A 15,149-nucleotide genomic window follows, 5' to 3' on the forward strand; every position below is an offset into this window, starting at 1 on the left:
GTACTCCCTTTTGAAGACCCACTAAGATATACTTCCTATAATGCTCTAGGTGTGGCATATCTCCAACATTAGGATCCCAGTTAGGCTCAGCAATAGGAACTGCCAGATTTGCTTCTGGAGTTCCACCTGGATCTGCTAGATGAAGCTGGTGTGCTTCCTCTCTAGCCTTGTCAGTGACCATCCTTCTTTTATCCCCAGTGAGCATCATATATATAAAAGTGTGAATGTCTGCCCAAGAGAGATGCTGAGTGGCAAAAATAGAAGTGAAAAGTTCAGTCATATGGAAGGGGTCCTCTTGGAATGTAGAGTTATAGTTTTTCCAATTAAACAAATCTGATGTTGAGAATGGCTTCTGCATCCCATGGAAACCCAGCTGGTTGGGTGTCTGCATTAAAGCCTCCTATGGGATATCAGGGAAATTGCTCTGTTCCACAAGTGACTCCTGGTCCAAATTGTGTGCCCTGTCACATCTTAGGTAGTGACACCACACCAGGCCTATATGCCCCAGAGGTTAACATAGAAACTTCTAATTGATCCCCATAAATAGGGGAAACAGGTGATGGTTAATATATTGGTGGCATGGGGGAAGAGGAGGCTGGAACAACTGCCAATGCAGTCTGCTCGGCCAGTTGGGGAGCCCAGCCAGCCAGAGGCAGGGAGTAAGTTTTTTTTTTAATCTGGGTATAATTGTTTTACAATGTTGTGTTAGTTTCTACTGTACAGTGAAGTGGAGTTCCCTGTGTTATACAGCAGATTCTTATTTTCTGTTTTACACATATTAGTGTATATATGTCAGTCCCAGTCTCCCAATTCATCTCACCTCCCCCCACCACTTTCCCCCTAGAGGGGGGTGTAAGTTTTGAAATAACATGTCCCCACTCTCACTTTCTCTCCTCCCTTATGTAGAACAGATTTTCCCCTGGTTTTTCTCTTTAGACTGCTATGCCATAAGGCAACTGCCCTCTGACTTCTTTTCCTCCTGATATAATAACATAAATGCTTTTACATATGGAATCTCATCATTTTTACCTGCTCTTTCACAACACAACTCGAATTGCAAGATTGTATAACAATTAAGTGAGTGATTCAAGGGCCATTGCTCTCCTGATCTTAGCACATATTGGGACCACACACTATTACAGTAAAATATCATCTGTTCTTTAGTCATAGGCCCATAGTTATATTTTGTCCATTTATTTAAGATATGCCCCAAAGGGCTTTCCTTAGGGACAGATGGGGAATTTCCCATATTTATAAGTTCAAGAGCAACAAAACACAAAAAGCGCAAGCAAATTCCAATATTAAAAGCACAAACAGATTCCATCATGAATGAATGCAAAACAAAAGCCAATGAACTGGTTCACAAGTCAGGGTCCAACAACAAGTCCTCTCACCAACAGGGTACCCCAATCAAATGAACAAATTGGCTTTTCCTTTAGTGGAAAAAGCCCAAATTGAGAGGGGAACACGTTCCCAGTTGTATACACCAGAGCTCCTTACCCTACTATATGGAGCTCGTTAGCTCCCAAATGTCAATTCCCTGCTTCAGCAGCCAAGTGCTGGGTTAGTCGGTGCTTCTTCAGGGAATTTGGAAGGGAAGATCCACAGGACAAGTGGTCCTGACGGCTGCTAGGGCCTTACCTGAAAATTCCCCAACCGGGGCCTAGCCACACGCACCAAGGACCCTGGCTGGCTCGCCAAAATTTGTCACGTCTCGCCATATAGCAGACCAATAAATCAGGAGTCACACTGTTGGGGCAAGGAAGAAAGACTTTAATTGGAAAGCTAGCAGACTGAGAAGATGGCAGACTCTTGTCCCAGGCCCAATTCACGCTCCTTTTATACAGAGGAGGGGGAGGGGACTACTGCAGTGCCAACCAACAGCTCAGGGGGACCACTAATGGTGGCTTGTTGACAGCTTCTTGCTTGGGGGAGGGGCCCACTGCATGGCTGAGCCGGGCTGCTTAGGCTGCACCTGCCTCATCCCCATTGCAGAACAGCTCCATCCAGAGTTTACGTAAGGCACCATTTTACTAGAACCATGAAAACATACACACGTAAATGTGAATTTGTAACTGGGAGAAGTGCAGTCTGAATGAAAGATGTTTTTCCTTTGGCCCGTCTGACTTTTCTTCTGGGCCTTTCATTTTGTCTCTAAGTTTCCTTTCCTTATAGCCTCACTTCCTCTGCCCCCCACATTTCTCCTCCTTGTAGCTAAATAGATGTCTCTAGAAGGGAAGCAAGATCGTCAAGGTGGACAGTAAACTGGAAATAGGAGCAACTGAAGGTGGAGAGACTGCTGGTGCCAACATCCCACTGGGAAGTCTCCTCTGTGAATAAACAGCTTGCCTGTGTGTGGCCAAAGGCTGCAGCTTAGGATGGGAGGACTTCTAGAAACCTGACCAGTGGACTTAGATGGGTTTTCTCCTCTCAAATCACAGTATTCCTGTGTCATCCAGCACAGACACTTAGATTCTTCTCCTCTGTTACAGAGCCAAAACCAGTCTCTTGTTCATCCTCCCTTGAAACTCATGAGGGGCAGTGAGGTACTTCATCCTGAATCCACAGTCTCAGACTAAACAGAAAAAACTGAGTTTCCGTGTGTGTGTGTGTGTGTGTGTGTGTGTGTGTGTGTGTGAAGGGTTCAAACCCAGGCCTTCCATGGAGCCCACAATGTCTCGGTGAGGCTCTAGGGCTGCACGCAACAGATGGGAGTTTGTGGGTAAGAACAGGAAGCTCCAGCTGGTCAAGGAAGGCTTTTCAGAGAGGCTTCCCTGAAGCCTCACCCCAATGGGAGGCCAAGATCCTGGAGTGGAGAGACAGTGCTTATGAGGGGACAGGCACAGGATGTCAGGGGACCGTGACCAGGTGGGCAGTGGATGGATGTCATTGAGTGGACTGTGTGACACCTTCTGTTCTGGGACTTCTGGGGAGGAGGACCTGATCTGCTCTCAGTGTCAGAAGAAGTCTTCCAGCAACAGCCTGGGAGAGGCAGAGGTTTCCAGAAACAGATGAGTTAGGGGGCTGTTAAACAATAGAAAGAAGGAAAAGCATTGAGTTCCTAGTTCTCATGCGGTGAGGAAATAACCTGTGGGACAGAAGCACACCTGGCCATGGCTGGATTCCCTCCAAGGGGTTCAGCCAGGCATCCTAACTCTCCTTCAACGTGGCATTAGGGTCACATGCATGACTGCAGGCTGAGGTGGGGCAGGGGCTTCAGGGAAGGGGCAGGTGGCACCCAGAGCAGAAAGAGGCCTTGGGGAGGGATGGGAGCAATCTTGGCCCGGCCCATGGGGAGGGGACATGAATCCCTGGGGAAGGGATAGGTCCAGGGATCGGCCAAGATATCTGGGCCCTGATGGGGCAGACGCAGTAATGGGCGGAGGCTGGAGGTGTTGGGGAGCTTCCTGGCCCAGAGGGGCAGCACCTTCGTCCAGGCCTGCGGGGGTGGGGAGGCACAGTGTGGTCCCCAACTTGAAGTGTGGCCACACATCCCACATCACCTGCAAAGGGGGCAGCGTGCCTGCCAGCACCCTCACACGTCAGGTCTAGAAGCAGGGACCCTGGGCCCCAGAGGCTCCTGAAGTTCCTGCCTCTGCTTTCTGGAAAGGGTCCTGCCAGAGCCAGGCAGCCTGGGGGCCACCACCTGGACACCCCAGGCCTGCCCTGAGACCCAATCTCTCTGCGCCCAGGAAACCCCAATACAATCTTTGACCAGATAGTTGCACAAAGAAAAGCCTACAGTGAACACAGCCTCGGGGGCACCGAAGGTCTCCCTGGCCCCTTGGAGGACAGGGCTCTCCAGGGACTCACAGGACAGGGTGGCAGCACACACAGGCCTGGAGGTTGCTGGGCCAAGGCCGCCCCACGTGTCTGCCCGGTGTGGAGCTCCACTCCAGTGCCGTGTGGACGACAGCCGCCCGCCTGCCCCTGTCACTCCCTGGCCTCCTCCTGGTGCCCTCGAGGGCCTTTCCCTGTGCGGCGGGGCTGCTGTACGTCTCTGGCTCCACATCCTCACAGGCCTGCCCTTTCTCATGACCCTGACGTGCCATGACCTACACTCCCCGCACGGCTTCTCCCCGGGCCCCTTCCGCGTCAGCTCCTGTCTCAGCAGCGTCATCCCTGAGTGGCACCTCGGTGGGCCCAGTGCATGTTTGTGGCAGATGATGTCATAGGTCCAAGGTTAGTCTCCGGTCGATTAGTTGTTTAGTGGACTCTGGGCTAAAGCACAGCTGTGTAAGGGCTGACCTTTGAGCGGGGCCGTGCATGGGGCAGGTGATGTCCTCGACCTGAGTTGTGCAGTGGGGGATCATGAGACACAATAGGGGCACATGGATGTTTAGTATGTGCACATATGCACATCTGCTGTATCAGTGCACACGTGTGTGTGTACACATACATATATGTGTGTGTGTGTACATGTCTGTGCACCAGGGTTGCAACATTGTGGTGAAATGTGCATGGAAGGGGATGCTCCACCCTGTGTTTTAGGAAACTTAACTTGTGGTCCTGTGCCTGTTGTTTATTCCGAGAAAATTCCACAGGGCAAGGAAGTGACAAGGTTCTGTCACATTCTCATCTTTATGATGACAGCCAGGAAATAAGCTAAATGTCTAAAGATGAACTGATACCTAAATATTAAGATGTGTCTTCTCAAAGGCATTTTATACATTTGAAATGTTAACCAAGAAAATGTTTATGTGGAAAAATTGGGAAAAAATACCGACTTCTTTGTTATGCTCACAGTTTAAATTAACATATGAAAATATCCCTGAAAAACAAAAATGACATGTTGTGGGGGAAGGGTTTAATGGGTGATATTTTTTCTAAGTTTCTTTACAGTTGTTATATCACTTTGACAATTAAAAACAAGAGGTCATTGGAAATACAAAGAGGTACAGGAAGATGGTACAGAGTTGACTTTTCCAGGGATAATCAGTGTGTTTTTCCTGCATCCTCAGGCTTTCAGCGGCTGTGGGGAAAATCCCACTGTTACAAGCGTCACTACTCCCAGGCCGAGGCCCCAATCATGTCTCTGCCCACAGCCTTTTCTCTCTTTCTTCCTTTTTAAACCACAAACCCAGTGGTTAAGGACTTAAATCGATAAGAATGGATAAGAACTTGGGCTTTGGAATTAGATGCACGTGTTTGAACCTGGCTCTGGGATTGGGGTAAATGTCTCCGCCTGCTGAGCCTAGGGTCTCCTTTGGGGGCATCAGGAGATGGTGAGTGGCCTGCTCTTGGGCGGTGCTCAGCAGAGCAAGACCGTCCTGGCAGCTGCTCCCACCAGCCGGGTGTCATAAATCCTACACTGATCCCCAGAAAGCATGGGGAGGAAGGTAGAACTCGGGTCTCTGAGCCCCGAGACGGAGGTGGGAACCCTGGTTCTGAGAGTCCCCAACAGTGGGACTCTGGGCCGTCACTGAGGGGCTCTGATGTTTCTCAGTGAAATGATGGGTCCCAGTGTCCCCGTGAAGACCGGCTGAGATCGTCACGTGACCTGACTGAGAGCCGTGAAGCGCTGTCCCAGCTGGCAGTGCCCTCGACCATCAGTAATCCTGACCCTGTGCTGGCGAGCCCCTCCCCGCCTCCTGCAGACCTGCCTGCCGGGGGCTGGGCTGGACTTGGGACTCGGGTCTTCAGAGGAGGAAACCGAGGCCCCGTGGGTCCCCCGAGGCCTCAGCCTCTGTGCTCCCGGCCCGCCCCCAGACAGGTCCCTGCTGTGTCCCCGTGCAGGGCCTCGCCCTCAAGTGAGCGCCCTCTCTGCTCTCTCCGTCTCAGGGCGCAGCGTGGATCCTGGCCTGGCCGGCCTGCTGGGGCGACAGGCGCCACACTCCAGACAGCCTTTCGTGGTCACCTTTTTCAGGGCGCGCCCCGGCCCCATCCGAGCCCCTCGGGCGGTGAGGCCCCTGAAGAGGAGGCCGCCGGAAAGAACCCACAAGCTGCCGCCCCCGAACAAGCTGCCGGGGATCTTCGGTGAGGTCGGGGACCCCAGGCGGGGGGCACAGAACCCTCCTGGCCTCAGTGGGGTCAGGCCAAAGGTCACCCCCCAGCCACCTTTCGGGACCCCGTTTGCCCCTACACCCTGGGGACCGGCCACGGCACTGTCTCCAGGGCTCTGAGCATCTGCCCTCGCTGCCCCTGCCGCCCCAGAGTCCCTTCTCTGCCCTCCCTGGCTCACCAGGCCCCGCCCGGGTCTCCTGGTGGCCCTCGGTACTGCCCCGGGTGCCCTGCAGGAGTCTGTGCAAAGGTCACCCCACCAGGCTGAGACCCTTCGGGATCCGGGCCCCCTGGTGCCCTCCTTTCCTTCATGGGGAGCTGGCCTTTGCTTGGCCTCAGTGGGAGCCACTTGTCCTGTGGAGTGGGCGTGGCTGGAGAGGTGGATGAGGTCGGGTGTCTCTGGGGGAAAGGAGGAGGGGCCAGCTGAGGGTCCCAGGCTGTTTATTGAACCACGGGGAGCCCACAGGCTGAAGGTCAGGGGAGGCTGGGCTGGGCGTGTGGTGACTGCGACCGTGGGGAGCCGTCTGCAGCCACTGAAGGTTCCTGAGCCGGGTCACGGCCCCAGCAGAGCTGCAGGGATGGGCTTCAGGAGACCGAATGCGTTAGTTTCCCATCACTCATGAATTCAACAGATGTGCCCATCAGGGTGTCCCCTGCCCTGGGAGCCCCCCGTGGTAGCTGCACAGAGCAGGAACCCCAGCAAAGACCTTGCCCCTTCTGTCCCCTGCAGACGACGTCCATGGCTCCCACGGCCGGCAGGTGTGCCGTCGGCACGAGCTCTATGTCAGCTTCCAGGACCTGGGCTGGCTGGTAATTCCTGACTTTCCTTCTTTCCTAAATGACAGCCCCCACCTTGAAGATGGCAAGTGTATGTCCAAGAGGAGGTAGAATCATGGGGGACTTTGATGTTCTTATGTTTTATTTTCCTCTGCGTTTTCCAAGTTCTCTAAAGGGAGAATGTGTTGCTTTTTGAAGTGAAAAGTGCTTTTGGGTAAAAACCATGAAACTGAAGACTGAATGAGTGAATCTCAGCCATAAAATGTCAGAGCTGCAGCAGGAAAGCGGAGGCCAGGGTGGGCAGTGACTCTGGCCTTTGCTGTGACTGGGGGCGGCCTGGGGAGGACGAAGCTGAGTGTCAGTGGCGCGTGAAGAGGACGGAGCTCGTGCCCAGCCCTGTCTGCTGAGGGTCTTCGGGTGGATGTCAGGCCTCTGGGGGACACTGCCCTGGGAGGGGCCCCAGGGTGGGTGGAGGGGCCCTGCGGCTGCGGGAGGGTGAGGGGCAGCCCTGAGTCGTGCTGTGACAGGTGCTGGACCGAGGGGCTGGGGAGGGGCACGCGGATGGGACTCACCTTCTCTCATTACCCTCCCCCAGGACTGGGTCATCGCCCCCCAAGGCTACTCAGCCTATTACTGTGACGGGGAGTGCTCCTTCCCGCTGGACTCCTGCATGAACGCCACCAACCACGCCATCCTGCAGTCCCTGGTCAGTACCGCGTCCTCCTGCCCGGATGCCTGGGGGAGGGGTGTGCGGGGGAGAGGGGCGCGTGCAGCCAGGAGGTGATGGCAGCCCTGCCGTGTCAGGGAGCTTTCTCTTCGCGGACACCTTCCTGCGTGCACGCGCAGGGAAACCCCACAGCCATACAGAAACTGGCCCCCACGTGGCCGCTCTATACACACTGCCCCCCACCCCCCGTCCCGGGCACCTGAACCCACGTGCAGCAGACTCTCGCTGACTCGTGTGCACACATTCACACGCGCACATGGGGGACGTGCACGTCCTGCTGGTGGCCAGACGCACAGCACGTGCGTGATAGGCGGGCATCCCATTCGGCTACCTGTGCGCCCGGAGCACACACAGGCACGTGTTCACTGGCGCTTTCAGCCTCCTGTGTGACACATGCCCTCGGGGTGGGGGTGGGTGACCCACGTGTGGGGTCTGCCCCCTCCTTGCGCGGGAGTCGCCGGGTGCCCGTGCCCTTCCGCCTTTGCCTTCCCCTCCCGTTCCTCTCCCGTTGGCTCTTTCTCCTGGGTCCCTCTCGGCTCTGTGTGTTTCTACAGATCTCATGGCTTGGGACGCCCCGGCGTCTGGGGTAACTTTAAGTGCTGAAAAAGTTTCTAACAGAACCATTGTTGCTGCTGCTTATTGCTAAGTGTTTTCAGTGGTTTCTTGTGCTGAGGCATCTTTCTGGAATGTTGCCCTGGACCCTGTAGTTAGAGGTTGCTCAAGGTGATGCCCCAGCGGGAGAGTAAACGAGTTAAAAACGCAGCTTGCAGCCCAGGGAAATGCCTCCTTCCCCAGTGGTCACATGGGCTTGCTGGACCCCCGGGAGCCGCCTTCCTTGGAGAAGCTCAGGGTGATGAGCCACGTGTGGGCTTCTCTCAGCCCCTGTGACGGGGGCACAGGGCGATGACGGCACTGCCCCTCCCAGGGCTGGTCCCCTGGCTCTGCAGAGCCTCACCCCTCAGCTCCTGGGGCTGTCAGTCAACAGGAGGGAGTGCTTGCTCTGTGCTGGGTGTCATGAAGGCAGTGGCTGCCCTCTGGGGAGACGGTCAGTGAACACGAGAAAGGAACCACCAAGACGATGGGTCCCGTGAGGAGGGGAAGCCTGGGGTGAGCTGGGTGGGCTCAGGGTCCACAGGGAGGCTGGCGTGGAGGGGAAGGGGATGGAGGGAGGCGAGGCTGAGGGTGGGCAGGGCCTCTCACACAGGGCCTGGGGGTCTCTTCAAAGGTGGCAGGTGATGGATTTAATCCCAGGTAAACTGAGAAGCTGGTGCAGGGTTTCAGAGAAGCAGTACCTGATCTAACTTACTCTCTGAAAGTATCTCTGGCGGCTGTGGGAGGATGGACTGTAGGAGGGGGGGTGGAGTGTGGAGGAGACAGGGAGGAATGAGGAACTGCTGTGGTCCCTACAGGAGGACCAGGTGGCCGGTGGGGTGAGAAGTGGGCCAGGCAGCGTGGACAGTAGAGGCAGGAGGGGAGGAGCCCAGGGCCTCCAGGTGAGGGCCAGCTCCTTAGGACGAGGCGGGGTGGGGGGCCCAGTGATGGCGCTGGATTGGAGGAGGGATTGGAGGAAATCAGTGGTTCTGCTTTGGCCCCCACTTGTGTGAGGCCCTGCTAGACCCCACGTGGGAAGTGGGGAGGGTGATGGATGTAAGTCTGGAGTCTCTGAATTTGAGAGACGTCGTCACACGTGGTCTCTGAGTCCTGAGAGCAGATGAGATTCTCTGGGGAGACCGTGGAGTCAGGAGGTGGACGAGGACCAGGCTCCTCCGTGGAGAGCCCCGGGCAGGATGAGGAGCGTTGGTGGGAGGGGAGGGGGCAGATGGGGGTTGGAGTGTCCGGGGGCTCCAGAGGAGGAAGCAGCTCCCTCCAGGCTCACCCCCTGTGTTCCCCATGCAGCAGCCAGGGAGCGGCACTAAAGCACAAATCTGACCACCTAGTTCATGGCCAAGAAGCTCCTCATCACATCCCTTATCCCTGGGAGGAAGTCTGAGCCCTTGGCCTGCGACGCAGGGCCCCTCCCTGGCCACCATGCCCACCTCCCTGACATCCCCGCAGCCCACGTCCCAGTGCCCTCACCTCCCTGCCTTTTCCCTGGGCCTCCTTGTCCACCCCGGGCCAGGCCAGCTCCTGCTCGCCCTGCAGCCTCGCCTCTGGGTCCTTCCCAGCCAGGGTCGGTCTCCAGCGCTCACGCTCCCAGAGCTCGGAGGGCTGCTGTGATCGTGGTACTGCTCTTGTGGGTCCTGCTCCTCCACTGGAATGTCCCCCCTGTTTCCCCTCCCCTCCCCAACCCCCTCCCCACTGAGGATGAGAGCAGGGACCATGTCTGGGACATTTCTATGTGCTCCACCTGAACAGGGTTGGCACAAGGCATGTGTCTGAGATATATGTGTATTGGAAGTGAGAAAACTGCCATTATACCCATTTGGCAGAGGAGAAAACTCAGGCCCACAGAGGCATGATTTTTCCCCAAGGATGCACAGTCAATAAGTAACAGAACCTCTGCTGTGGTCTCGCCTGTGGCTTAAAAGCGCACTGAATGGAATGGCACATCAGACTCCAGATCAATCTGTTTGGTGCAGATGGAACAAAAGGCCATCCTCTCTTTGTCACTCCCCTGGTGAAGCTCTGATCTAGGGTGGACGGGTCTAGAATGGTTGCACCCCGGTGGTGCCAACTCCTCTCTCCAGGGTCCCGACCCAGGAAAGGCCCTCCCGGGTTTCCAGCGACTTAGAGCCCCACAGCCGGCGCAGATGGGCAGTGCTGCCTGGTTCCTTTCCCGTGGGCCTTTGAAAGCCAAGCCCAGCCTCCCCATGTGGAGGTTGGGAAGTTGGGGAGCCGCACCCCCACAGCCCAATCTGGCTGGACATCCCCACAGAGGCCTCACCTTCCCCCCGGGGCCCTCAGAGAGCCTCTGGGTCCCAAGTCAGCCCCATGCCCAGCTGCCGGTCCTGGCAGCAGGCTGGCTCAGAGCTGGGGCTCCCGGGACAAGGCTGGGCTCTGGGGACCAGGGCCCAGGGCACCAGACAGGGGCCCCCATCAGACAGCTGCATCCAGGTCCTGCTCAGCGGCCTCCGTGAAGGCTGGCAGGTCCCCAGGGGTAGAAGCAGGTGCCTTTTTCCCTCCGGCCCCTGACAGGCTGGGGGGCTGCCTCGCGGGGCCGCCGTGTGGGGCCCCATTGCGGAGTCCAGTATGGACGGCAGCGCATTCTGCCGAGTCCGCGGATAAAAGTATTTTTGCAGAGGCTGCACCAGCTCACTCAGGCGGGCCGTTTTGGGGGTAGCGCTGTTTGAAGCAGGGCAGCAGGGTCCCCGCCGGGTCAGCCGTGCGACTGGGCAGGTGCCGCGGCCCCTGTGCCCTCGGTGGTCATCCGCCCAGAACAGTCCCTGCCTAGAAGTTGTTCCGAGGCGTGGAGGTGCTCTGAGAAACAACAGTGTCGGAGCCCCCAGGGGTGAGCCTGGAAGGCTGGGCGTTGCCAGGTGTCCCGGGGACCCTCGCCGGCTCTCAGTCCGGAGGGGCGGACGGACGGGAAGCAGCGCCCGGGACGCGGCGCGATCGGGGGCGTCGCCGCAGCGCAGGGACGAGCGAGGAGCCGCGGGGCCCCGGGCGCGGGGCTGCGGGAGCGCACGCAGGGGCGGGCGCACGCGCCGGGACCCCCGGGGCCGGGCGCGTCCCCTCGGAGGGCGGGGCCGTGGCCGGAGCCGGCGGGCGCCCGGGCCGGGGAAGGGGGGCGGGGCCGGGGCAGCGCCCGCGCCAGCGCCTGCCCGGCTGCGGGGGGAGACGGAGCCCGGGCGGCGGCGACGGGGGTCCCGGCAGGCGCCCGCGGTTCTCACGCCTCCGCCCGCCGCCCCCTCCCCGCCAGGCGCACCTGATGAAGCCGGACGCCGTCCCCAAGGCGTGCTGCGCGCCCACCAAGCTGAGCGCCACCTCCGTGCTCTACTACGACAGCAGCAATAACGTCATCCTGCGCAAGCACCGCAACATGGTGGTCCGGGCCTGCGGCTGCCACTGAGACCCCGCCCCGCCGGCCGCGCCGCCCCCGCCGGCTCAGGTCAGCCCTGCGCGGGGTGGGGTGCGGTGGGGTTAGCCCGGGGGCCGTCGCAGCTCAGGCGGGGCGGCAGGGAGGGCCCCCCTGCCCTGCCCACCTCCTGCCCTGCCCACCTCCTGCCAGGAGCTGGTCCTCTCCAGAACCCTCTGCCCCCTCCCCCTGGGGTGTGTGGTAGACTGTCCCACCCAACCCTGCTGGGCTGATGTGGGCTGCGGTCAACACAGAAGTTCCAAGTTCCATCTTAGGACCTGTCCTTGGCCATCCCTCACCGACTGTGTTGGACACGGGGCAGCCTGAGAGCACCTGGAGCCTGAGGCTGGCAGATGGACTTCGCCCCACTCAGCACGTGTCTGGGTGTGGGCAGCAGGGCTCTGCCCCTTCCCAGCACAACACTGGGTGTTTCTGGGGCACAGTCAGACAAGCACATGCTCTGGGTACGGTGTATTCGTGGATCCTAACTTGGCCTATGGGCAGTTAGCACATTAGAAAAGGAACTATGGGTCTCTTGCTTAAGGCTGAAACGGTTGGGGACATCTTCCCTCTCTGGACCTGCCCTCCTCCTGCCTGGGGAAGAGGTATGACCCCCAGAGAAGCAAGGAACCTTGAGGGCTTCCAGGTCCCTCCACCTCTCCACGTGGCGCTTCGCACTGAGACAAAGTGGAGTCTTAGCAGAAGCAAGGACGTGGCTGCAGTGGATGGCCCAGGCTGGCAGACAGCCCAGATGCCACCCCTGCCTATCCCCTTGCCCATGGCCATCAGTCCCGAACACGGGCGCTTCTTCCACTGACCCTGGACATGGCCTCAAGGCCATCAGCACGCAACTCCAGGCAGCCAGCAGCCATTCAGAGTCCAGTGCACTGCTTTCCCCTCCTGCCATGCCAAGGAGCGGTCCACTGCACCAGGCGTGGGGCGAGGGTGGGCACTTCGTCTGCTGGCATCCAGGAGGTTAAGAGCAGGCTGGTCACCCAAGTCTGTGTCACTCTGCGTGCCCAGGAGCCCCTTCCTGTTTCTTGAGGCCTGTGAGCCAAAGAAAAGGCCCCTGTCCCAAGGGAGAGACAGACAGGTAGCAATTAGACCGAGCTGGGTGGGGAGGTTCCCGGAAACCACTGTGCTCCTTGGAGCGGCCACTGGCAGTTGGAGTGTTTATTTGATTTCTGACTTGGTAAGCCTGTAATTTACCTGGTGGAGCAGACAGAGTCCAGCTGCCTGAACCCTGAAATACTGTGTCATTAAAAGCAGATCCTGGGCCCACCCCTACCCACAGGCACAGCCCAGGACGTGCATCCCTGGAATTCGCTCTGCGCCCTGAGGAGGGGCTCCAGGAGCACAGGTCTGGCAGCAGGGGTGGAGGCTGGAGCCTTGCTGCGGGACAGCTGCCCCTCCGCCTGGGCCTGGGAGGGACTCTGGGAGCCAGTGCACAGGAAGATACCCTCCCCGTGAGCTTGGGGCTTTGAGCTCAGGCTGACAGTGAGTGGACCAAGTACCTGCCCAAATGTCAGGAGACCTGTATTCTGGCTCCAGTTCAGCCACTGACCTGCCTTATATCTGGGCAAATGCCCTTCCTGATTCAGGCTTGTGTCCCGTCTTTGACATGAAGACATACATAGGACTCTCACATCTCCAAAAGGCCCGAGAATGCGCCTGCCACTCTGGCCCTCTCCTCTCACAGAGCCAAGACACAGCCTAAGTGTCCAGCTGTCCTAGGACTCGAAACCTGCCTGTTGCAAGGCCCTAATTCAGAGCTCTCTCCTCCCAACTTCAAGGACAGCGGAGGCTTGGAAACCTTTGACAAATGTCCGTTAGGTTTCTTCAGTGCCTAAGCACATAGCCAGGCATGGTTTGGGGCGCCAGGAAAGTTTGTGAAGTGGATGTTTTGAAGATGTAGCCTGCCCTGCCCATCGGAGGTGCAGAACATAAGGAACACACGGATTGTGAAACGACTCCCTTTTCGTGCAATAAAGCCAAAAGGGCAGCGTCGTGGCCTTCCTGACACTTCTAGCACCTTTAGCCATCCAGGTGGCCACCAAATGAATGCAAACAGAAAAGGCTTTAGAGAAGGGAGATAAGGACAGAAAGCTGGTGTTTATCTGGCTGCCCTTGGCAGTCCGGGTCACAGTCAAGGCTGCACATGAGAAGCATAAATAAGGGCGGTCACCTCAGGTCCACTGGCCGCACAGCACACACTGACGGGGAGGGCAGGTGCAGAGGAACAGCAGCCCCCGGGGCCACGCCGTGGGGGGCACACTGCTCTGTCTGCCTTACCCCAGTGCACGTCTTCACAACCGCAGCGTGATCCCGGCCCAGATGCCAGCTCACTGCGTGAAGCCCTATTCTTGTGTGTCTCTATGTAGGGAAGTGGGTGACATGCGTCAAGAAATTCCCTATAATTTCATAGGACAGGAGGCTGTGACAGGAGTGGGTGGGTTCTGTAGCCAGCACACCTGCTGGCAACAAGTCCTGGCTTTGCCTCTTGTTGATCTGACCATGCTGTGTATTTGGGAGCTGGCTCCTTCCTCTATAGAACGAGCTACTGGTTCTGCCCTGGCAAGGCGAGCGTGGGGGTCGGGTCTGTCTGGAGCACTTGGCATGGTGTCTGCACACGTGTGCTGAATGAATGGCATTTTTAGTGGCCTTATTTTAAGTGAATTTGCAAATTTGGGCCTCTCATGTGTGTGCCTTCCTATTAAAAACTGTTCCTCCCAGGATGTGCCCTTGGAGGTGCTGCTGTATTTATTTCAAAGCTGTGCTTTTCCTAAAAAATAAAAACTTGGTGATCTCCTGGGATGAGGTCTGGACTTGTACCCTCCCCTCCGTGTGGAGGGGTCCGGCCGGCAGGGAGCACGAGGCGGCACTGCGCCCCGCCCCTCCCACGGCCCTGCTCGTGAGGGCCCCCAGGGAAGTTTCCGGGGTTTCTCTTCTTACTGGGAAGACGTGAGCAAATATTTGGCCCTCTTTTTTTTTTTTTTTTTTGGCCCTCTTTTAATAAAAACAAAAACGTTTTTCTCACTTAAAATATTACACGTTTGTCGGGGACACCCTTGAAAGTAAAAAACAGAATACAGACACACAATCTCACCACGTGGAGACAACCATTGTTAATAATTCCTTCCCGTCTTCTTCCCTTGGCACATAGCTATCTGTCTTTTTACAGAATATATGGGTATTTTACAAAGTTAGGATCGTGCCCTGTGCACTGCTTGGTGATCTGAATTATTCAGTCAATGACGTATTTTGAACATTTCTGTTATTAAATATTCTTTGGGAATATAACTTGCAGTAGCATTCCATCCCTTGACTTCTGCCTTAGTTTTGTCACTTACAAACCAGGGCTCACTGTTCCTTCCCCGGAGGGCAGGCGTGGGGCCCCGACCCTACCACCTGCAGCTGTGGCCCAGCATCGGGAAGGCAGGGAGCCGGGGCATGGCCACCGGGCTGGCCGTTAGCCCAGAAAACCTGGACCAGGCACCTCAGCTGAGGCTCGGTCACCTGTACAGGGATCCTGGGTAATTATCATGGGGAAGTTTCTAGGGAAGCCCTTGCACAGGACAGGGTGAGCCATTGCCACCTGATGGTTCCCCCCAAGCAGCCTCTCTGGCCAGT

At 57.3% G+C, this 15,149-nt stretch overlaps 1 protein-coding gene across 1 annotated transcript in view; it reads left to right on the top strand.

Annotated features, from left to right (window-relative positions):
• BMP8A (bone morphogenetic protein 8a) overlaps window positions 1–14,796 on the top strand; it is a 40,245-nt gene extending 25,449 nt beyond the window's left edge. Inside the window, exons 4-8 of the mRNA XM_057706198.1 lie at window positions 5,782–5,976; window positions 6,731–6,810; window positions 7,373–7,483; window positions 11,364–11,552; window positions 11,795–14,796. Coding sequence (XP_057562181.1) covers window positions 5,782–5,976; window positions 6,731–6,810; window positions 7,373–7,483; window positions 11,364–11,513 — 536 coding nt within the window. The 3' untranslated portion in view covers window positions 11,514–11,552; window positions 11,795–14,796. The remainder of the gene's footprint in view (window positions 1–5,781; window positions 5,977–6,730; window positions 6,811–7,372; window positions 7,484–11,363; window positions 11,553–11,794) is intronic.
• The last annotated feature ends 353 nt before the right edge of the window (window positions 14,797–15,149 follow it).

The sequence above is a fragment of the Hippopotamus amphibius genome, chromosome 1 (assembly GCF_030028045.1).
Source record: "Hippopotamus amphibius kiboko isolate mHipAmp2 chromosome 1, mHipAmp2.hap2, whole genome shotgun sequence".
In the NCBI taxonomy this organism is placed as follows: domain Eukaryota; kingdom Metazoa; phylum Chordata; class Mammalia; order Artiodactyla; family Hippopotamidae; genus Hippopotamus; species Hippopotamus amphibius.